We start from the raw sequence: 24,533 nt of genomic DNA, 5'->3' as shown, positions 1-24,533 counted from the left end.
TAAAACTATAGCTATTCATATATTATTTATAAATCCTGCATAAATTCTCAATTTTTTTTAGCTTTCTCCATGCTATGAACATATCCGATAGGATGATAACAGAAAAAGAAATGTAACAGTGAGTATCAAAGAAGAACTTAGCTTCTAAATCACTAGGTCACATTACAGTAACTGCCTGTATTTATAAAGATGCAATGACACCATGATTTATCACCCAAAGAGAACATCAGCGAAAAAGAGCAGAGCTAAAAATGTCTTAGTTCTGCGTCTTGCACTTTTGTTACCTTCTGCCGAATCAACAGACAGGCCACATGGGTCTGCTGAAGTTCCCTGCTATTTCCATTCTTCAGGCTTCGAGGATATGTCTGTGCTCTCAGAGAAAGGCAAGAAAATCTTCCCAACATACCTGATCATTTATCTGGCTTGCAACAAGGTTGTGCTGGTCATAGCAGCCAGCGAATCTGATGTACTTGAGCCAGCTTCCTACATCTGGTTGACTGGCATCTATGCAGAACTTCACATTGCAAAACTCATCTAAGATCTGGGGGGAAGAAGATGAGAACAATAAATTGCCAGATCGGTCCATTGCAGCAAGCAGTCAGCTCCTTGAAGATATTTCATTGAAATGCATATTTTTCTTTGCATCTTTACAAGGAAAGGGTCAGGCAGCATGCATATTATTAAAGGAGACATAAGTTATGCTGTGTTTACAAAAGGCATAAGGCAATTCTAACAGCACAAAAACTGATTAATTGGTTCCAAAACAAGCTTGATTCTTTATTATCCGTGAAAAAAAGAGAAAAAAAAACTCATTGACTTAATTTTATTCATTGTGTTTTTACAGAAAAGTCATATAGGATGACACATAGGGCATAATATTTCAAAACTAAACATTCAATATTCAGGTTTGGATAATTCAACTGTCAATATTGTAGCTCTGCATAGTCTGTTCATCTGGGTGAGGGTTTGTACATTTTTTCTCATTTTAATTCAATTAAAAACTTCCATATAACTATCATTAAATTTCTTTTATTAGTTTGTATTTTCCCACCATAAAGTTACACTCTTAGTTGTCGAATGGTCACATACATGCTTCTAGCCAAAGGAAAGGAAAGCAAAGGAAATGTGTGTAAACATGCACATACATTCAAAGTACAACCTGAGGTTTAGCTCAGCAATGCCAGTACAGGTTTACACTCCATGTCCAGCAAACAAAGTAACCAAGTGGTTTACAGACAGGTACAAAATTAGCAGGTACCATCATGTGTTGCCAATGTTACTTTACGGAAGTGTTTTATCCATACAGAAGACTTGTGTGTGGCCTATTCTAACTAACATTTACTTAATGTCACTCAGGACACTTAGGGAATCTAATGTGATATAGGAAGCCTTACACGTTAAGATTTCATACACTCAAATCAGGCCTTTTCTGACTCGTTAACCCCAATAACTCAATATTAAAAGCTATGGAGTCGTTGACCTCGTGGTGGAGAACCAGGGGCTGGTAATGCTATGACAGTCGGTTAACGCAAACTGTTTCTGCTCCAGACTAAACAGCATGCTCTCCAACAAGCACTAATGACTTAAATAACCTTGAACTCTGCTCCTGCTATATCTGCCTGAAGTTAGCATGAAATCCCTGGCTATATGGACTGAAAGCAGTTTTACATAGAACTCCAATAACCATCCACTTGCAGATTCAAGTCATTAACTCACCATAAACTTCAAGAACTCAGTTCTGAGCATTTCAGTCTAAAGCACTAGAAATAAGCCCTTGACCATGAGACCCTTGAAGGACAGTAAGTCCTCCCAGGACTTTATAAAGAAAACTGATAACAGAAGAGAAAGACAGTAATTGTTCCCTCTCCCTCCTCTCGTCTCTCCACCCTAATTCCATATCCTTTCTATGGAGGATGAATTTTAACAAATATGAGACATAAAATTACGATTGTTAAGACATTTCTTCAGCTCCCAAAACTGAATAATGCAGATGGCACTGTGATTTCTCCCCTTCGCAGATACAGAAAGAATGAATCATTAGCACAGATTTTTAAAGTTTGTTTTTCTTTTTTTAGGTGGGATTGTTGTTTTGTTTGCGAATTTATTCTGATTTGGGGTGTGTCGTTTGTTTTCTTGACTAAGAAGAAAAGGGGTGGGGGAGGCATGTCAACTGGCACAGCAGAGAAATATTTAATAAAGGAAATTAGTGAAGCCGCTGAAATGCTACACTGGTCTCATCTCACGCTGCAGAAAGACAGACGTGGAAAACTTGTTAATTTCAAATTCAAGAATCCTTTACCCGCTCAGCTTTCAGGCAGAGGTAGGGAATTAAAGATTACATACTGTGCACATAAAATTATAGGTGTAATTTTATTTCGTGTTAACATCCCCCCTGTTAGCCCCACTGTCAACAGGGAGGCTAATTAAAAAAAAATCATTTCCAAAGAATGTTTCTCTCTGTCTTTTTTTTTACATAATGTTATACGATTATTCAAAGGTTTCACCAACACACTGATTCCTTGCCCCAAGATTGCCTGACTGTCTTCACTCCTGGCAAGTTCTCCACTTTTGATTTGCTACCAAGACTTCATGTGTGTCCAAATGTCTCAATCACCTCAGAAATCTGAATAAGATAAACAGCGCATCTTCTCTAGCTAACACAGTCCCGCCTTTTCAAAAGCTGTTAAGCTTCAAAATAACAATAATAATTTCTTTAGGTAAACTTGAGAGAAAGGCCCTTTCAAAATAAATAAATAAATAAATTACCCAAACGAAAAGGGGGAAAAGAATCCCAGCCTGTAAGCCAAAAGTCCGAATGTGACTTTCTCAAGGCAACACAAGCTGTTGGCTAGTGAAGCTGTTACTTGGCAAGGTGGGACTCCGCCGAAAGCCACTTCCAAAGTCGCTTGGCTGGTGCCAGGAATTCTGATTTTTGGCAACCCCACCTTCTTCGTCCCCGAACCTGACCGACAGAACGTGGGAGGGAGGGGAAGGAGGACGAGGGAGCCTAGAAGGCGGCAGCCAGCCGGGCTGACCCACCCGAGGCGGCGGCGGAGCCCTGGCGACCAGGGACGCTCCGGGGACACGGGGACCTCAGCGCAAACCCGGGACGCAGACGCTATCCCCAGCGACACCCTGCCCACAGCCAAGACTTTTTAAAGTGAGTTCGCTTACCTTCGGATTTCTACGGCCTCAACTCGGCAATCAAAAGCAATCACAGCAGAATTAAACAAAAAAATAAAATCAGCAGCAGCAGGGTACTCGAGTTGGAAAATCTTTTCAAAGAACAGCCGCCAACGTTTCGAGATATTAAATTTTTTTTCCTCTCTTTTTAAATAAAAGCCTCGTGTCTCGACTTCCAAATGGGTGTCTGATAAGTTTGTCGTTCCCTGGGAGCTGATCACCAGGACCATGCGTTTCGGATTTATTGTCCGCCAACAGTGTTTTAAGACCAGAATTGAGCCGGGTTTGGTGTATTTGGGTTTTTTCCCCTTCCTAAATGAGCTCGCAGCTATTCCTTCTGGTCTCCCTACCCCGGCTTTCCTCACTTTCTCTTGCTCTTATCAGCCCAATGTGTAATGAAAGTTATCTGAAACCTACTAAAACTTCTCCCACTCCTCTCTAGAAGCTCCAGGGACAAGACCCGCAGGAGGAAAGTGTGCGAAGGTAGGGGGCCTGCCAGGCCAGGACGGCCCCCCAGATCCTCCCAGATCCTTCTGGGCCAGACCCTCACCAGCTCTTCCCCTTTAGCAACTCCGCGCCCAGCCGCAGGGTTTCTATTTCATGAACTGTCTCTTTAAAGGGGATCTGCTCGGCCATCCAGAAAGAAACCAGGGCGAGGGAGAAAGGGAGCTATCTCCAGAGTGGTCGGAAGCCAGACGACAGGCTCCTCTTTCAGTAAATTTTTAAAGTGACAGCAGCCTCCTCTGGCGGGAGAGGTCACAAAAAGGTCGCCAAGACCCAAGTCCTATAGGGACAGACTGATTATAGATGCACCATCCCCTGAAACATGTAGATTTCTGCGGATAAACAACCAATGGGGCGATTTCTCCAGGCAGGATTTGTTTCCCTAGGGAAATCTCTTTGGTTTTGATGTCCTGAGCACAAGGGTGTGTGTGTGCCTGTGTGCCTCTGTGTGTGTGTGTGTGTGTGTGTGTGTGTGTGTGTGTGTGAGAGAGAGAGAGAGAGAGAGAGAGAGAGAGAGAGAGAGAGAGAGAGAGAGAGAGAGAGATGGGTGGGGGATGGGAAGGATAGGGTGGAGAATTGCTTTCAGGAGTGTGAGGGTTCCTTCCCAGGCAGGCTGGTAGTTTGGAAGCTTCAGAGAGGGCCAGGGTAATTCTTAGGATAAAGAGATACTAAAAGTCTCAAGACAGCAGCTTCAAGAGTGAAAACTGATAGACATTTCCAGTTTTCAGTTAAGCATAAATAAATTTTAATTTAAGTTTGGATTTAAAGTTATTCCCTTTATTTTTATTGTTAGGTCCCCAGAAATGTGTACATTTTAAACCCCCCCCCCACACACAAGAACAAATCTTAAAATCTACAGCACTGTTTGCATTATCTTTGTCCCTAACAGAGTTAGTAGCTTGAGAATCTTTTCTAAGTTATTCAAAAGACCATGACTCCCCCAAAACCGAGTCATGCAAGTGTTTGCTTTTAGTGGTTCATATTTTATACATTAGATAACTTTATAATAAGTTGGGCACTTTCTATCAACACAATCCAGAGATGACATTGGGCAAAAGAAGTTGGATAAAGAATATGTAAGAATCCATGTGTTTATTTGTAGACAGATTTGGAGAAATGTTAAGCCCACTATTTAATTGGAAATAAATGCTTCCAGTGAGAAGACTCCATTCATAAAAGCAAATAATTAAAAAAAAAAAAACCCCAGCTCATCCACCCACCCAGAGAAGACAGAGACACCCCCACCCCCCCTAAATCCCCAACCCTCAAACCCAACTCAAATTAAGTAAAATGCCTAGGTCTAGGGGCAGCCACCTAGAATGGGTGGAGTCAGTCTCAGTGGGTGCTGACATTAAACTTTTATCTATGAAGCAGGTCTCATAGCACCACCGGTTTTTTTGATTGTTTTTGTTTTGTTCTCTCCAAGTACAAGTTAATGTGAAAAATCTAGTAGATCTTTATTTTCTCCCCTAATGCTGATCGAAAAACAAAAATAGTGTCATAAGACAAGGAAGTGGGTGAGGATAAATGACCAAAGGTGGTGACTAATTCGTTTTGGTGGCCTGTTATCTGTGACAATGAACTGTTATTTCAGATAATGGCCATTGTTTGAGGGGGGGAAATATCTCACAGCAGTGGTAGGTGAGACAGGAAAAAAATCCTTTGTAAATAACCTAAGCATTAAGATATTCCCATAGAGTCCTGCCTGAGAATCGCGAGGAGTCCGGGCTTCCCTGCATTGATCGGAGGTCCTTCCTCAACTTGCCCATTGTTGAAGCGCTTTTTTTTTTTTTTTAATTTAGCCATAAATTGGACTAGCTAGGGCTATGAGCTATTCTATTTTCTTCCTGTCAGGATGAGAGATTTGTTTTATGATGCATTGTGTATTAAATACAAGTAATCTGGGGAACTCGCTGCTTCAGCTTGATCCGGGGGTCGGGGGTCTGGGTGCTCAGTGCCCCAAACCATTCCCAGACCCTACCTCACCCCATCCTGGTCTTACAGCACCCACTGCCTAACCTTTTCCAAAGCTTCTCAAAAAAAAGAGAGAAAACGTTGGTGGCGAGACAAGGGTCCTAGGCAATCAGTGACAGGTCCTGACTACATTCGAATTTCAGGGGAAAAAAATCGAAAACCAAAACAAAACCCTCAAAGGTCCCCCCGCCCCCGCCCCCCCCACCACCACATTAGCTTGTGGTATGGGAGGCTGGGAGGCGGGGCGACGACTCTGGATAGGATTCTTGCAGGTACGCCTAGAGGCCGGTAGGTGGCGCTGTATCCCGAAATAAAGTAGTAAGGTGCTGGCAGCCTCAGCAAACTAGGTGAATGAACCCCCTAGGATCTGACAGCCTGCTTACAGTCTCTGGGTCACACATGCACAGGCCCTGGGACACTGCCTGAGCAGAGAATGCTCCTACTTCTGAGATTCCCGTCTCCAAACGCATTACCACTAACGATTTAATATTTATCTCTTATTAAATAGTATTAATATTGATGTCGTGATTATCACTCTTGTAAAACAACAACAACAACAAAAACTTAAGAAAGATTACAAGGTGTCATCATAAGGATCTGGGCAAAGAAAGTAAGTAGAACAGTAGCTTCCTGATCCCCCTCTCCTCACCTCCCCCCACCCCTTCCTCTTTTGCTTATAAAGCAGTAACTTCACATGAAGATAGTCATCCTGCTTTTCCTTGACATAACTTGGAGTTTAGAGAAAGAGAGCCACAACCCCACAATAAGTGACAAGTCCCCCGCTGCCCCTCGCGGGCACATGTCGTCATTCCAATAGTAACCCATTAGGAGATCTACCCCATCAGAAGAAAAACAGGCCCAGACAAGGGTAGAGGGCAGGGTTTGCAAGGAGTATGCTTTTCTTCCCTGTAAGCTTGCTTCCCGTTAGGTTTCTAAAACAATAAATAAATCCAAGAGCCAAACGCCACCACCACCTCCCTTTATTCCTTGGATTTCTAGAGAAATCTGTTTACAGGAGTCGCCAGTGACAAATTAAGCCACTGGAAAGCTACTTTGTGCTCCGTAGTAATCAGTAGTACTCAGCAGCACTCCTGTTCTGTGGAACTTAGCCCTGCCCTTGCAAGGGACTATTAAAAATAATAGTTTTACTTTAATCTCAAACCAGTTTTAATTTGCAAGCATGTATCAGGAAAGATGATCTACCTATCAGGGGGATGGGGTATCTTTAAGACATGCACAGCTTAGACAAAGCAGAAAACAGAGTAGTTGACCGGATTTTTTTTTTTTTTAAAGAATCATACTTTTAAAACACTTTTTCAGTAGTGGTCATGGCACACTTGTTTATTGCTCTTAATTGTTGTTTATCTAGAAGACATCATTGGGAATACAGTTTGAGCAGTGGGTGGATTTTCTAGGAGCTGTAAGGATCACACACTGGTTGATGGCAGGGCTGGGGTGGGAGGGGTTAATGTGTTTTCTTCCTGGTCTGAAATGGGTATAAAGCCTCCTTCATTCTTCCCCTTCTTCCCCAGGCTGCAAGGACTGCAGTATCTTTAAAAGGCCCAAGGATTTCCAATAAGGCCATGGGTTCTGCCTTCATTGTGTAACTGTTTAGTTAAAATAAGTCAATATATTAGTTAAAGCAATAAGTTAGTGCTCCTGTATCCAAGTGATTCCCACAGGACTGTAAACCGATGCCTCTTTTAAGCCTTAAACTTCATGGTTGTCCCAGAAGTAAGAGTCCAGCTAATGGAGGCCCTATGGGCATGGTACATGCCAGCACATCATTAAAAGAAAGAAAAGCAGCCCACCGAAAGCCGCTGAAATGGCTGCACTGTCCGCGTTTAATGGCTTCCTGTGGACAACGGCCCTGTAACACTCTGCAGAGGACAGTATTTAAAAACAAGACAACTTGCTGGCAGTTTTCAATACCATAAACTTAATAAAGTAGGTTCCCATTCACCCTGACATTATGTTTTGAGTTTATAGAGGAAGGCCATTTATAACCTTGGCCTAAGTATAGTCCCTTTGATTCTACAGCTCCAGGTTCTTGGGGTGGCTGAGCAGCCATTGGACTCCAAGCCTGACTTTTTTTTCTCTTCTAACACCAGGCAAATGTATGTTTTTTTTTGGGGGGGGTGCTTGGGGGGAAATGTAGTCTCACACTCACAGGTTATCCATGAAATACTGCTTCATACAGTTCATGTCGGGAAACATGAAATAATTTGAGAAATTGACATTTGGCCGAACAATAACTGCTTGCTAATTAAATTAGCTTTGTGTATAGATATTGATGTCTTTAAAGAGAAAATCAATGCTTTCTTTTCCATGGCGCAGCAGCATGTGGGAAGTACTCAGACTTTCTCCTAAGCTGAGTGAGACACAGATAAGAAAAATGTCAGTGTCTTTGGGACTCAAGAGATACCTCATTGCTTCCTCTACAAATGTGCTACCCAATTTCCCTTCCCTCCAAGTCCTCCAAATTCCAGCCACCTCTCCGATCTTTTTAATCTCTTCGTTTAGTGGGAAGATCCGAATAAAATAAGATGCTCAGGTGCAGAAACTAGATCCGAGAGCCACGGGATCGGATGTGACGGGTGCTGCATTTGACTTTAATTTTCATTTCATACTGCCTCCTCAGGAAAGTATGTCACAAACTTGACCTTGGATTCTGGGATGTTGGTAGGCAGGCTCGCAAGTCTTCCCAAAATGTTCTGAACCTCCAGAGCATCCTGTCAACACCGTTCCCCCAGAGAGATGCAGGCTCATTTCTCAGGGACTCTGCCTTTCTTCCTATTTATTTATTTATTTATTTATCTATTTATTTATTTACCCTTTTTTTTTTTTGAATTGACCAATACACTGTTGTGGAAAGAAGAAAAGTTAAGAAAAAAGACAGACGGGCAGACAGAAAGACAGACAGGCAGGCAGACAGACAGACAGACAGACAGAAAGGAAATTAAAGGTTAAAAAAAAGGGGGGGGTAAATAAAAAATTTCCCTTGGTCTGGAAACAGGCCCACTGAAAGCATGTTAATCTCCGCCTCAGTAATTTGGTTCTCCAGGAGAAGACAGAAGCCCTGCCGCCGTGCCCTGCACTTCATAAATCACATCTTTATGTGGACAAGGTCAGGGCACCTAACAGCTCAGACATGGGTCTTTGCAGTGGCTCGAGGATTCGGGCGTGTTTACTCTCCCGCTCGGCTCTCGGAGGAGCCGTCCAGCACGCTTCTAATTACTTTTGATTATTTTCATTTGCCGGGGTCAGTCTGGCTTGCCAGGACTGCTGGAGGGTTGACTTCCTACACATCTTGATGTCTTTGTAGGACAGCACTGAGCTCGTTCAAAAGTAGCACCACGTTATTGTCCCTACAGTGTGAAGTCCTCCATAAGTCTAGGATGCAAAGGTACCCCGAAGGCTCTACTACCTTTAATTAACCACACAGCCACGATCCCTATCTGATTGGTTTTACCAATAGAGCACCCAACTTTAACACCTGAGTATTTTTTTAAGATGTCTGGACAGAATGAAATCATTTTTTTCTGCTTCGATTTTTAAACATATTTAGTAATGAATAGCAACTATTCTGAAACTAAGATGAAATACTTTCTGAAACAACAGCTCACGTGAATAAATCATTGTTCTCAAAGATTTATTTCCGAAACTCCAGCTACAGCTGCCATATTCAAAACATTTTTGTTGGCCTGTTTTGATCTATTTCCTGAGCCATTATGCTGAGTGGTTAAGGTATCACAACCAAAGTGCTTCATTTAAAGTTTTAGTGAAAACCTTATGACAAATAATCAGTTTAATAAAATGTAGCAAAACGGTAGTAAAGCACAAAAATTATCATTCTTTTCTTGTATAACTTCTGATGCTTTTGATGTGAACATATTCAAGGGGGAAAAGGAACAAATACATATTCAGGAGACTAAGAAACAGAGAGTCACAAAACACACACCTTACACCTGTTCCAACAGGACAAAAGGTATCTTTTATGTTACTGAGAACGTTGTATAACCATCTTCAGTTTCTGGAGAAAACTAAACCTGCTCTTTCTCAAAAAGCCAAATCTTTTCTTCTTTCTCTTCTTTCTATCTTGGACCAGAACTAAAGCTGTAAATGTGTTTGGAACTCACCTCAACTCTGTATGGGTTGGATTTACTTTTCATTATTTTATTCATTTTAATGAATTCAGCCTTTCAAGACAGTGTTCAGCACAGTGTGCAATAAGTCCAGGGTCGACATCCTCCCCAGGGTTTAGAGACCCACTCAAAAGTGCTTTCAGCTTCCTAATCTTACCGGGAGAGTGCTTCGGAAGGCATGCCGAGCCGCCACCCTCCTGTGTACCTTTGGGTAAGTCACTTAACCTTTGAGTTGATTTCCATGCAAGTTTCATAATATCAGCATAATGAGAGTGTTGGGAAAATCCATTGAGTAATGTGAGTGTGAGGTGCTCTGACTCCATGGGAACAGGTCAAAGTAAGTACGGTGCACAGTGAGTGTGTGTAGACCAGGCTAGAGTAAACACACATACACACACACACACACACACACACACACACACACACACACACACTCATACACACACACACACTCTCTCTCTCTCTCTCTCTCTCACACACACACACACACACACACACACACACACACACACACACAAACTAGGCTGGCCTGCAAGCATGTCTATCATTCTTTAATCCTTTGTTCCATTCCAATGTCAGTGGCCCCAATTCTTATCCTGGCCTTGGAAGAGAATTTTAACAACTTGTTTTTTTCTCTCTCTCAAGCTGTGCTTCCCTGGAAGATGTCTGTCCATGTCTGGCAGACAGCTGAGCTCCTCCATTCCCACCCGCTGTGTCCTCTGCTAATCAGCAAGAGAGCCTTATAAACAAAGGTGAACTGGGACATACTCTTGCACACACATACATATACACACACACAAGCACCCACAGGCATACACACATACACTCACACAGACATACACTCACACAGGCATACACATACACACACAGGCACACACACATACATACACACACAGAGGAACACATACACAGGCACACACAGACACACACATACATATACACAGAGGCACACACACACACACAGGCACTCACAAATAGCATGCCCACCCCTCATGCTTTACGATATCCTCTGGTTGTCTTCAGATGCCAGGAAGATAGGAGTTAGGTATATTTTGCCCCTTACTGCCTAGTGTCCAGGCTGAAACAAGTACTAAAGAGGCACTTTCTGAGCTGATGCATGCCGACCTCAGTGCGCCTGAATGCATGTTTAGGATGCCTGGGGTCTTCAGTCCGAGTTACTGTAATGGTCTGATCACAGATCTTCAGCTTCCAACACAGCCTCTTTGTCTTTTATTGTCCAGACTCTACTGCCCAACCTTCTGCAGCACCTTATAATACAGACCCACCCCAGATTGGGGGAATCATATGAAGCAATAAATGTAAATCCCAGAATTTTGCATGGAACACAGCATTTGGTCAATACAAAATGACTACTATTGTTAATAGTGCTGATGTAATTATTGTCACTCTGCCTGGAATTCACTTTACCTTGGTGACCTCAGGTTAAATCTTATCTACCTCCCCCCACCCCACCCCCCACCTCCTTCCTTTTTGCCTACTGATTGGTATCAGCTGGGTCCAAAGCCTTTCTCCTTCACTGGGCTTCTCTCCGGGACTAAAGCCAGCTCTGGGTAGCAGGTTTGCCCTTAAGAGCCGCCATGATTTAGAAGGATGGGTTTGCTCACACTGGTAGCTTCAGAGGTGTCTTCTCACAGTAAACTAAACTGTGAGGGTAAGCAACTATGATAATGCCTGAGAGCATGTCTGACTTAATGCCTGAATTGGCTGGTTGGTACTGCCTTCCCACCCAGAGGAATCGGTTGATTCGTAACTTGTAACTCGTTGTTTGTGAACTCAGTCATAAGATTTTCTCCCGTTGTTGCTGCTCTGAAGTAGAATCCTGGCCATTTTGCCCCTTTGTCCCCCAAATTCATTTCTGTGTCGGCCTTTTCCCTGGGCCTAGTTTAGATTTTGCTGTATCTCAGTTCAAATCTCCCCTCCCCCATTTCCCCAGGTGGCCAGGCCTTGGCTCTGTGAACCTGTTAAAGTTGCTTTGCTCTCTCTCCCTTCCTCCTTTCCCATGTGAATGTCCTAGTGGAAATTCATACCATCAGAAACCTAAATTTCTATGACATCTTTTCACCGAAAATTCATCTTTCTGAAATAACAAGGCTATAATAATGCACAACTTTACCAAAAACAAAAGGCAAAACAAAATAAATAAATAAATAAATAAATAAATAAATAAATAAATAAATAAAAAGAAAGAAAAAAACCACACTGCCAAAAATAAAATAAAACTTCCACTAGATAGATTCTAGTTTATTGGAAAGTAAAACCTGATCCAAAACGCAATGTCCCCCGCAACCTGACATCACGCTCCCTTCCAGGTCCTTTCCCTACACAGATCTAAGTACTGAGCATACAAGCACTTGCTCTTGACCCTTTAAATGGGTTTCTGTGGCTTCTTCTCCTCCCTCTGACAGCCCAGTCACTCAGTAACCAGAGCAATGGATTCAGGAGATGAAGTGTTGTTTCTGTTTATCAAGTTCGCACAGCATCTCCTCAACCTTCTGAATTTCTCACATTACTTACTATGAACGTCTCTAGTCAGAAAGCATATTTAGGACCATGGGGGTTACTTTGTGACTTCTAGGCTCCTTGTAACCTCTTCTAGGGCAAGAAAATCCTGCACAACAGCACATCCTGACTGGAGAATTATTCACAGGCATTCCGTATTAATAACAGGTATTCTGGAGCTAACTGGCATAAATATATCTGCTTCTTAAAGCATCTCAGTGAAAATTATGTAGTAGTACTTGGTGAAATATTAAAGATATGACTCGTAGTTAAAATATATTTGATCTTATTAGGCATCATGGAAGGTATCAAAGATACACATACTCTCTTTCTCTTTCCACTGACACACGTGGGGTAGGGGTCAGGGTTGCAAACAACTTATTTTGAATCTTTTTTTAAAAAGCATAAACGTTCCTATGTATACTTTTCTATTAACTAACTTTAACTTTTGACCAAAAAAATCATAAATAAAGAAGGCAAAAAAGAAAAAAATACCCTTCAATTTTTATTCTAGAAACATCCAGAAGGTCATTCACAAAGGAATTATCATCAGTAAATTCTGGCCAATTGATCTTTTACCTGTAAATTGTATCTGAGTATATAGTATGAGAACTTTCTGAAAGGATGTATAAAATTTCATTTCACAATTAAATTTCATTTTTATCATTTTCCATTAAAAGTCTTTCTGAAATTGAACTTTTACCATGAGTACTTTTTTTCACATAGTGCTTCATAACATTTAGTTTATCCTTAATACAATTTGGCTTTATCTAGAAGTATATTTCCCTAGAAGAAAGAAAATCAGGACACTCCCCAGCTACAGATGGTTGAATTAAACATGAAGAATTTCTCCTACTGGGTTTTTGACAAAGGAGTCCTGTGTTGGGCCTGCTCACGGCCACCTAGTCACTGGACTAAGTGGACATTAAATCAGGTGGCATATAAAGGGACAGGAATTTTATCTGAAGATAAACCACACACCTCAGTGAACTAACATGGCTCGAGATGAATCGGTTCAACAGACAGAGGAGCAGAAGTTCCCTGCAGCAACCACATAATCATCTCTACACGGAGCATTAACTGCCGAGATTAACTTACAATCTATTGAAAAGGCTGAGCTCCAATTACAGAGGCATAGGCTAACGGAGAGGAAGTGGATGATGGACGGGTGCTACGGGCCTATTTTCCCAGGACACTGAAGGTGGAAGCAAGAACATAAGGCTTCAGAGACTATCCTTAGACATGGGCAGCATGGGGACTGCATAGGACTGGGGGTATGGGGACATCTTTCCAAGATTTACAGCTGTTAAACAGTTAAGACTCAGCCGTATGTTAATTTCTTATCTATGATCTAATGAATATTTGTGTTCGTTCTATGTTGATAATCCTAAAATTCCATTTTATGGTATCTGCGACTGCAGCCAGGCATGCTAAACTAAAAGCTCTACAAAGCCAGAAAAACATGGCTTATAACCCACTAACCTTGTGGCATACTTTATGACACATATATACAAGATAGATGTGTATATGATACGTAAATATAAGTCCAAACTGTGAAGGTAGTCTTTAAACTATCAGAAAAATCCAAATGTTGTTGTAAAAACAGGGACATCACAAGTTCTTTCTGTAAAATGTGTCCTATCCAGCTTCAAATAAACTCCTACTGTAGCCTGTCTTTAAATTTTGAAAAATATTGTTCAGTTGTAGCATGAGGAACACTAAGTTATTTGTGTGCTATTTATAGATTTTGACTAGAACAAAAATTCCCAGGTTTCCCCATTTAGTGTCTTACCATCTGAGAGGTGGAAGCTTTGGGGTCTTAATGAAAACACCTAAATTCAGCTACCCCAACTCATGAGTCTCTCTCCATGTGGCACAGGCCTACATGTTAATAGAAGCCTACCATGACATGGACAACCTCAACCCAGGAGACTAGAATGGTACAATTCCAGTGACTTCTGATTTTCAAATGTATTCTTAGACACTTGAGTCAAATTGTATCATCTCTGAGTTCCATCTCATTGCCTCCTTCCTACCCGAGCTAGTGGAGTTCACTGTCAATGAACCAAACACTAATAATTCCCTTGGTCATGTGACTGGAAAAATATGTTGTTGTTTTTGCAGAAATGTTACTCCTTTTCTGCACTTGTCTCCTTGGCACTGACCGCTGGACTATGCCCAGAAAGTTCTTGAAAGTCTTCCTATAATGCATTTGGTCAAAGGCAGTGGCTGACAACAGAGACACGCTCCATTTAGTCAAATTCAACTATTATAAACTGTGACTGGAAATGAAGAGAAGAAAAGAGACGTGTTCATTGCACAAACTAATGTCTTGGAAAGATGGAAAGTATCTGAATTCGGACTCACTTTTGAAAAATATCGAAAATAATAGTGACAAGTGTAATAATTAGGGCCAAGACTGTATTTTCGTGTCACAGAATGGGGAACCTAGTTTTAAATTTTATTTTTCTTCTTTCATGTGTGTGTGAATGTAAGTATGTGTGCCGTCTGCATCAGTGAACCTGGAGACATTGGAAGAATGGACAGCTTCTTCTTGGACTTGCAGATTGCTGTGAGCTGCCACTCAACTGCTGGGACCTGAGCTTGGATCCTCTACACAAATAATAGGCCTATTTTAAATGATGAGACACCCCTCTAGCACAAGTTAAAAGTTCTTATTTTTAATTGGCTATTTTATTTATTTACATTTCAAATAAGTGTTATTCCCCTTCCCAGTTTCCCCTCCACATTCTATCTCCCCGCCTCCCCCTGACACTATTAAGGTGTTTCCCTACCTACTACTCCAGCCTCACTGCCCTAGTATTCTAAAAGAGAGAAACTGTTTCTCTTCTTAATTTATTTGCTGCTCACCAAAGCAGTGGTTTTGTTTTGTTTTGTTTTGTTTTGTTTTGTTTTGTTTTCAAATGGAAATACACTAAGCCAGTAACAAATAATGGAAAAGTGAAAACAGGAGACAGAATGGAAACCCACCATAATGGCCACGAGCCAAGTCAGTGATCCTTGTCTTGACAGAAGGAAAAAAAGTATCTCCTAAGAAATAAATTTTCTAAATAGGTAATATGAGACACAGGAAAATTGGTAATCTTTTTTTTTTGTTCTCTGCAGACAAGAATACATGTAGCATAGGTTAGCCTTAAACTAGCTATGTAGTGATCTTGAACTCAAGACCTTCCTGCCTACAGTTTCCAAGTGCTGGGTTTAGAGACAGGTACGTCAAGGCCAAATGAAACATAGAAATCTTCATAATTCTGCCAGAATCGATACAAGTTTTAAAAAACAAACCTTTAACAGACAATCAATTTGAACGATCCATGTTGTCAATATTCAATGTTGTCTACTAAAAGATGTATTTCAGACTGTATGACAAGTCAAAATATATATACTCGGAAAAAGAGAGATGGCGGAACACGTGATCCTGTGTGACTCCATAAGACACGGAGGGGACGCTGAACCTTGAGTGTGTAAAGCCACTCTATATCGGTTTGAATGTTTCCATGTTACATAAGATCACATCATGGAGTCAATATGTAAAACAGCTTCATTTGATTTTCTCCACAGTGTTTAGCAATAATTCTCATCATCTTGATGAATAATTTGGCACTGAATAGATGCTGACAACTGAGCCTTTAAACTGCTGCCTACAAGGAACTCCAGTTCTAGCAGGAAACTCCAATGTGTTCACCGTCATTATGAGCTGTACCCTGTAGTCACTTGATTGTCCTAAAGAAAGAATGTCAGTGTGTCACAACCACTCCTGGGAAGAATAACCACTAAGAGATTGGTGATGGCCTCTGGGTCATAGCATCCTTGCACACATCAAATGGGGGCATCCGTCTAGTTAAGGAGCTTGTCTTGACTTGGATCTGAAGCAGTGTGGCCTGGATCAATTCCCTGCTATAGCATCAAAGTGGAGTTCACATCTAGTCATCTAGCCTTATTGGTTTCCCTGGCTTTAGACTCACAAGAGTTAGGGGACCTGACTTGATAAGACAAAATTATGAAAGGCTTTCCAACACCAGTTGGAATTTAGGCTACTTGGGATTAAAAAGAAATAACAGTGATCATAAATTTCAGAGTGGGCTGGGCAGTAGTGCATGCACCTTTAACCCCAGCACTCTTAAGGTAGAGGCAAGGGCATCTCAGATTTTGAGGTCAGCCTAGTCCACAAAGTAAGTTCCAAGACAGCCAGGGATGTATAGACAAACTCTGTCTTAAAAAACCAGAACCAGAAGCTTCAGAGTAGAATCATAATAAGCTTTCCAGGAACTTCTGAGTAGACCACGAGATGACAACGGGTTTAGGGCACAGTGTAATTTTTGTCTCTGTAGATATAGTGGCTAAGGTGGTATTCATGGAACCTTGTGCACTGCAGTTCACCAGGAGATCTCCAAAGCTAGAAACCAAGAGCAACATAACCCCAAGAGGATAGCCTTGTGCTTGCCCGTGAGAGCAAGACATCTTCTGGGCATGTATTATTTCCCAAAGAGATGGTCACAGTCGCATAAAGGGCAACCAAAGTCATAACCAGCACTCACCACGAAACATGTCACCTAGTGATTCGCTAACAGTATATAGGATGATCATAACCCTTGTTTTACAAGTGACCATACGGAACTTGACAAGCTCGAGTATATAAATCATCTCAAATAACATGCTTTTTAAAAAAAAAACCAAAGTAGACATGCTATCTCTACAAGTAGATATTATAGATTTGAATGCAGCATTAACAGAAGCGTACTCCAAGTTCAATAGTCTTAATTCTTCTTCGAAGGCCTTTTTTCTAAGAACGTTCAACTGCACATGCTCCTGGAAACAAATGCATGTGGATATAGCATTACATGGACTTGTGGGCTTTGGAGTAATGCTGGGGAATTTCCCCAACACCCACGTCACTCTCTCCACCACTTTGTCTCAACTTCCAGGTAAAATGACTGAGCTAGCATGTTTCAGGAGAAGGTTTAGAAGCCACAGGGAGTCACACAATGACCGTAATCTATTGCTGCCACGGTAAGCCCCATGGGATTGATTTAAGCAGTGAAGGAGCAGCAGACAGCACAAGACTGTGTTGTAAGATGTGGTTTGATCACTGAGTTCCGTAGACCTTAAGACATGAGATAGTCAGGTAAAGGCCTGCAGGGCAGGGGAGGCCTTCGGGACATAGTCAGCCCTGATCTGACTCTGAACTCTGTAGACGAGACTCTGGGTGCCTCCTGGGTTTAACTGTTTTGATCAGTCCCATTACTGTGTTGTATCCTGTGTAAGTCAGATCAGCCTCAACGTGCAGCAGTGTACCTAGGTATGTGTACATTAATGTGCACATTCTAAACATACTCAATCTCCTTTTGGATACTAAGGTATCAAGTGGACCCGTACCCTGCCCTTCAGAAATGTTCAGCATTAATTAAAGCATTTTTTAAATGACAATTGGGAGAACACATCAGGCACATAAGGAAGTTAAATCTTAACCTAAAAATGAATAACATACTGATTCATACAGTCCTGGTGGTTTGTAAACAAGCAGAAAACATTGATCTCTGATGAAAGATCTTCCTCTTTCCTTGATTAACTCAAAACACTACAGTGTGCGCTATATTCACGTCACTGTAACAGAAATAATAACAAAAGCAGAGATTATAGACAGTATGAGAATGTCTGAAAAAATGCTCCAAGTCAGCTGTCGTAGTTAACTCCTCTAATGTCATGTGACTAAGAGCAGAAGCAAGAACAAATTCTGTCTGCTTGTTTCTCTCAGACAGTAACTGGATATTTTATTTGTAACCTGAGTTGGTCTTGTTTACCAACTTGCTCGTTTATCCCAGAAAGAAATCAGACATGATCCTTGTCAAATTCTCATCTTAGAAACCTCACTGACTACAGTGTACAAGGGTGTGGGGGCAGAGCCAGTGATCCCAGGTACTTGAAGAGGCAGCCAGAGAAACAGCAGAAAAAAGCAAGGGCAGTAAATAGCTAGAGTGACGAACCAATCATTTAATAAAGACTTTCTTTATGTCCAAAACCGATGTACAATTTGATTTAGTAATTCATAAGCAGGCACTTAGGTATTTATTATCTTGTTCAACACAGATATGTTTAATACAACAGAACTGAGTGAACAATTTCCCCTAAGTCATATTATGTGTTTGTTCATTTGGTGTATGGTTTTGAAACAGGGGCTCCTATAAGTCTAGAATGGCCTTGAACTCCCTAAGAACTCAAAGCTGGCCTTACACACCTGATCTCTCGGCTGGCTTCTAATTCTCACGAGTTGGCATGAACTTATTAGGTCCTGCTTGGACCTAACTCATTATATTTTGTACTGTTTTTTTCCTTTACCCCAAGTCTATGCTATATCAGACACAGCAACCTGACCTGCATGGCTTGCTAAAACGCCAAATATGTTGTCTTGCTAATAATTGAAAGCTGTCATTTCTGGCCACACCAGGTCAACCACTGACTTCAGGGAACCTTAGGATGAACCCCAAACCTCAGTTTAATATACATTAAATCAACAAAGCAATACCTCTAAAGGCTTTTCCAAAACCAAAAGGGACTCATGAGACATGAGGGAAGTCTATGCTCTATTAATTAAATGTCGGCCAATAAGTATGCTGGTACTGCCAAGGCTTGGTCATAATCAAAGCAAGAACTAATTTGTATCCTGGCTTGCTTTGTGGCATTACACAAGTTTTTCAATTACTTGCTCATTGATTAAGTGTATTTTAATTATAGTCTTTCAAAATGAACATGTACAAAGAAAAATTCAGTGCCCAATGAGCAGGACCAGCACTTCTTGTAAGTGAAAATTTTATGTTCTGAGGTTTTCACAACTTTCCCTAAAATCCATATTACTTATTCTTAGTACACATGTAAATATAAAATCCATAAAATATATAAGAGTTAAAGAAGGCAAAAAATTAATTTCCAGCTATAAATTTATGTCCAAATACAAATAGAAATTAATACAATAATACAATGGGCTTTTATTTTTAACATTCTATTGATAATTCTGCCATAACTGTGTCCTGTAGCCCAGGGAAGGTCACTGGGTCAGTGGATGATTCCTCCTGTGTTTTAACATCTCTGTCCTTTCTCTCTGATTCCTGATATGATAATTTACCATCTCCTAAAGCTTCTATCATGAAGATCCACTTGTCATCTGCCTCTGGGGTACAAGGCAGTGATTTTCCATCCCATCCCTTGTTTAGCCACTTTCTGGAAGAAGAGTCTTAACAAAAGTTTTGTTAATGTAACAGTCAACCAGCAAAGCATTTTTGGTCTCTAAAATAGACCTCACACTGGGAATCAGTTGAGAACCATCTTCAGAAGTTGTGAAAGCCCTGGGGAAAGCCCTGGGATGGTATACAGAGAGACAAATGCACGTGTGAAAAGCGCCTAAGAATCCAGGTCTCAGAACTGTTAGGAGAACGTAACGCCTACACCGTTCTGTGGTCGGTCCACACTCCAGCCCTGCCTATGCGACCATTCGTTCTGAGTGGAACAGGAGAGAAATCTCATTAAGAGCAATAAAGCAAAGCTGTGAAACTGATTAAAAGTCAGTAAAGGAAAGGAAATGTGGTACACTCAAATGTTGCCATTGTACCCGACTGTCTGACCATCTATATATTATGAGGCATTGGTAATTAGTCTACATTTTTTTTCACCACTAGGGGAAAATATGTAGTTTTAGATATCATGTTTAAAGTACCTAAGAGCCTAGAGTTGTCATGCTAAATACAACAGATCTAAAGAGCTCTGTCACTCGTCCATCACGGTCAGTGAGCTGCCCCCACCAGCTTTTGAAGTGCTGTATACATGATCTTGCAAAGCGAAACACTTTATGTACCAGAAGAAATTTGAGGCATAATGTTTAATGTTCACAAGATAAGTTAACAAAACTGCGAGCTGGTGGCTTTTTATTACTTTATATCCTGCAAGTGCTTTGAGGAAAGATCAACAAGGAGGGAGGAGACTAAAATTGGATTTTTCCACTCTCCTGTTAAATTCTCCTTCCTAAATTAAAGTATAACTCACAATCTACACCCAAGGAAGAAATTCTTCTAAAATATACTGGATTGGGATTTTTTTTTAATGTTTAGATAACAGCTTTCAAAACATGGCTAAGTGAAATGTGTTTTGAGATGGAAAACATTTGGTCCTTTCTTTTTTTTTTTTTTTTTTTTTTTGCAGCTTTCAACAGCTTAAGGGAAGGGATTTTTAATGTTCTCAAGCAGCTGGGCCACAGTGTGTGGATCTTGAATTCCACCAGCATTGAAGGATCCCATCTCTCCTATGGCGGAGCCTCTTTTAATTCCACTGCCCCATGCTTAGCTGTCTTAACGACTTTACAGTATGATCACTGTAGAGAACCCCAGCTGCTGGATACCATATTCCTCATCAAAATATCAAGTTTGTTCAATTCAAGAAGTTTGGATGGCTTTTGTTTATCACCAGACAAAAGCAACGAATTTGCATAGTAGACTTTAACCCTGACAAGATGCTGCCAGCGCAGAGGAGACAGCACTGACTGCTCTCTGAGCTGAGCCTCTACCTCCTCAAAAGCAAGACCGAACATGCCAAGGCCCATAATCTGAGCTGCCTAAACTTCTGTCTCTCCATATCACTGAAAATGCACAATGGAGATTTACAGAGCACACGGACACCTTACAACCATTTCCCACTCCCTGCCCAGTTAGTTGCCCGTGAGCACATCTATATACCAATTCTCACCTACATCACTGTAAACAAGACAGTGGGTCACGTGATGTGTGAATGTGACATCACTGGAAACACAAAGGTCATCAGTGATTGGCTGAGGATGTGTGAGGATGTGACTAGTGAGGCCCTGGGTTCAAATTCATATATACCTGATGAATTATGTGCCTGTAATCCCAGATTTGGGGGCGGGTGAGTATCAGGGAAGATCAGAAGTTCAAGAGCATTCTAGGGTTCATTGTTAGCCCTTGTCTCAAAAAAAGAGAAAGTAAGCAAGTGCTATTTTAAAAGGTTTAGATTAGATATGGATTACGATGTACTCAGTTTAATAGCATCTTGACTTCAACAGGCCTACTGTTTTACACCCAAGGGAGTAAGATCAATAGTTCAAAAGGTTCAACCCTTAAATTTGCAAATCACATAAATACCTTCCTAAAATGTCACAGTTTACATAATGCAACAAGAACAACATTATGTTTTTTAACGTCTTGAATCTTTAGTTTTACTGCTAGAGTTGCAATTGAGTTCGTTCACTTTTCTGTGCTTGCCTCTCTAACAGAGAGGACTGTGTGGTGGGAAAGATAACCCTCACATGTTCTTTCTGTTCTCTCCTCTCTGCATCTAGTTCTACCATGAGTTGTAAAGCAAACAAACAAACAACAACAAAAGACCCTTCTAGCCTTAGCTACATGGCCAGCCATGTCTTAGTTCAGTGAGTAGAACAAAGGAGAGCAGTAAGCAGAACAAAGCAATCCTGTGGCTTTCCTGAACTGTATGTGACAGTTAAACTTGACCATCAACTTGATGGGGTTCAGAATCACCATAGAAGTAAAAATCTGGGAGTATCAGTGGTTAATTATGTTAGGGTAATTGAGAAAGAAAGGTTCAACCTAATGTGGGGTGCACCATCCCAAAGGATGGGATGTCAGACTGAATAAAAAGAAGAAGGTTGAAAGCTAACATTTCATTGCTGTCTGCTTCCAAACTATGGGTGAAATGTGGTTAGCTACCTCAAGACCCTGCTGACATCCCTTGCCTGTTAGATAATCCGTTTTTTTCCAACTGTTAGCATGATTAATTTTCTATCCTAGAGCAGCTTCAACTAGGGTAACTTATGCAGAAGATTGGTACTGAGACATAGGACCATTTCTATGATAAACTCGAACTTGGGCCTTTGAAAAGAACTTGTGGTAACACTGTGGAAGAAGTTGAAACTTTGGGCTAGAAAGTCAGTTAAATACTGTACACCATTCTGTTTGGAGCTTGGAAGACAAGGCTATCAAGTGGACAGTGGAGCCTTGACTCGTGAGGCTTCAGAGGGGAGCAAGGAACTTGGCTGAGGTCATTCCTGTGGTATTCTGACAAAGAAACTTATGGTGTTCTGCCTGTGTTCTAAGACCTTGTGGGAGGCTAAACTTAAAGGCAATGGACCAATTTGTCTGGTAGAAGATGTTTTAAAACAGGAGAACACTCAGGTCTGTTGGAGTGACTTCTAGATGCTTGCATTCAGTTCTACAGTGAGGGAGGGAAAAAGGTAAAGCTGAAAGTTATGAAAATATGAAGTTTGTGAGGAGACTTTGTAAACAAGTTGAAAGTTTCGTGTAAGGGGAATACAGATAAAAAGGTACAAAATTTGAATGGAGATTTACACCATTAAGAAATACCTCCTGCTTTGGAATGCAAAGGACATGTTGAGGGCAAGTGTCACATAGAAGGTTTTTGTGACAACCGATTTGAAATGTTAAGATTTCATTTGAAAGGACACCAGTTTAAGAGGTCCAGGATTCTACTAAAGTTTACAGCAGAACTTGGCAACCATATGCACATGGTACTGATTTTGCAGAATGCAGGATTAAGTGAGTCATGATCCTGGTCATGGTCACGGTCACGGAGTCTTGCATAGAGACCTAATGAGGTCAGGAAATGTGTGCCAGGGCTATGGGATGTCTGTTGAGAAGAGCTGCAAGAATGGAGTGGAGTTAGCTTAAAGGAGAATATGTGTGTTTCATTGGCATAGGTGGAGAGGTGGGTCTACGAAAGCCATCAGGAGTCTCATGGAGAATTCTATCACCAGCCTCGAAAGCCAGACATAGAGTAGGATTTGCTTGCTTATTCTATGCGACTGTCAATTTAAAAGAGGGTAATTTGTTTTTTTCTTGAGTCATATGGGATAGGACTTTGGACTTACAGACAGTTAGTTCTGAGATTATTAGAGACCATAAGGGATTTTGAAGTTGGATTGAATGCCTTTTATATTAAAAAGTGATCATAAGCCTATAGAGACAATGAATAAAAAGTTATGTTTTAAAAAGTGATGTGTCCAGGTATTAAGTTGACAAAGAATGGAGGTTGGTTTTCATTGTCAAAATAATGGGACTTAGAATCACCATGGAAATGTATCTCTCACTGTATCTGTGAGGATGTATCTACACTCGGGGAATAGAGCAGGAAGACTGAACCTATATGTGGATGGCATCATTCCATGGGCTATGGTCTCAGACTGGATGACGTAGCCTGGACACAGCATTTTATTGCTCTCTGCTTCCTGACCTCAGATGCCATATGCAAAGCTGCTTCATGCTTCATTGCTGTGCTTCCTCACGGTGATGGACTGTGGGTCAGGACACACCTTTCCATCCCTCAGTTATTTCCATCAGGGCTTTTTGTCACAGCAACAAACAAGCAGATCCTACAAAGTCTATGACTGGTCAGGAAGCTTATGTCCCCATGTAGGAGTGGAAAGGATGCTGTGTAAATAGTTATCTGCTGCATAGTTCAAATCATCAACAGCTCCTGGGCTGTGGGTGATCCAGATGACTGACAAACGTTTAATTTACTTCCACAATTCCTTTAGGATTGCCTTTGCCCATGTTTCCTCAAATGTGCCAGCTTGTTCGTAGTTGATTGAAAATTAACTGCAATGTCTGCTATAAGTAGATTCTTCAACTCTAACAAAAGAAAGTAGAATTCATGTTTGAGATGTGCACACGCTTATACACATTCATACAGCAGCTTCCAAGTTGTACCTTTTTATCATTTTATGCATATAAATATTCACTTGAGGGTATGCTTCTGCACCTCATGTGTATCCTATCCCGGTGCCCATTGAGGCCAGAAGGGGGCATTAGATCCCCTGGAGTTACATATAGTTTGAGATGTCATGTGGGTGCTGGGAATCGAACCTGGGTCCTCTGGAAGAAAATCTAGCAGAGTCATCTCTCCAGCTCCTCAAAATTGTACTTGATAAACATATCACATCATACACTTTTGAAATGCTGTAGGTCTCTTGTCTTTTTTAGTTCCTTACTAACTTTTTGCTCTTAGCCTGCTGACTGGTTTGAACTCACTGAAACTTCAATTATTAAAAAAAAATGTGCAAAGTCCATGAGAAATGCAAGAGAACCCTTTCCACACTCCTCTAATTAATCTGCTTGGTTCTTTATTGAATTATACTATTATTTTATTTTATTTTGG

At 41.1% G+C, this 24,533-nt stretch overlaps 1 protein-coding gene across 7 annotated transcripts in view; it reads right to left on the bottom strand.

The window, feature by feature from the left end:
- The window catches only part of MECOM (MDS1 and EVI1 complex locus), a 531,405-nt gene that overhangs the window by 56,746 nt on the left and 450,126 nt on the right, over positions 1-24,533 (bottom strand). For 6 of the 7 annotated variants that reach the window (XM_080929609.1, XM_080929608.1, XM_080929611.1 and 3 more), the window contains exon 3: positions 407-541. In XM_080929609.1, the coding sequence (XP_080785735.1) occupies positions 407-541 (135 nt within the window). Of the gene's footprint in view, positions 1-406; positions 542-3,174; positions 3,237-24,533 lie in introns of those variants that run through there. The other variant, XM_080929613.1, reaches the window with a different exon arrangement.

The sequence above is a fragment of the Micromys minutus genome (genome assembly GCF_963924665.1).
Source record: "Micromys minutus genome assembly, chromosome: 15".
In the NCBI taxonomy this organism is placed as follows: domain Eukaryota; kingdom Metazoa; phylum Chordata; class Mammalia; order Rodentia; family Muridae; genus Micromys; species Micromys minutus.
Note: the sequence above shows the minus strand (reverse complement) of the source record. Positions and strands in the feature narration are given on the sequence as shown.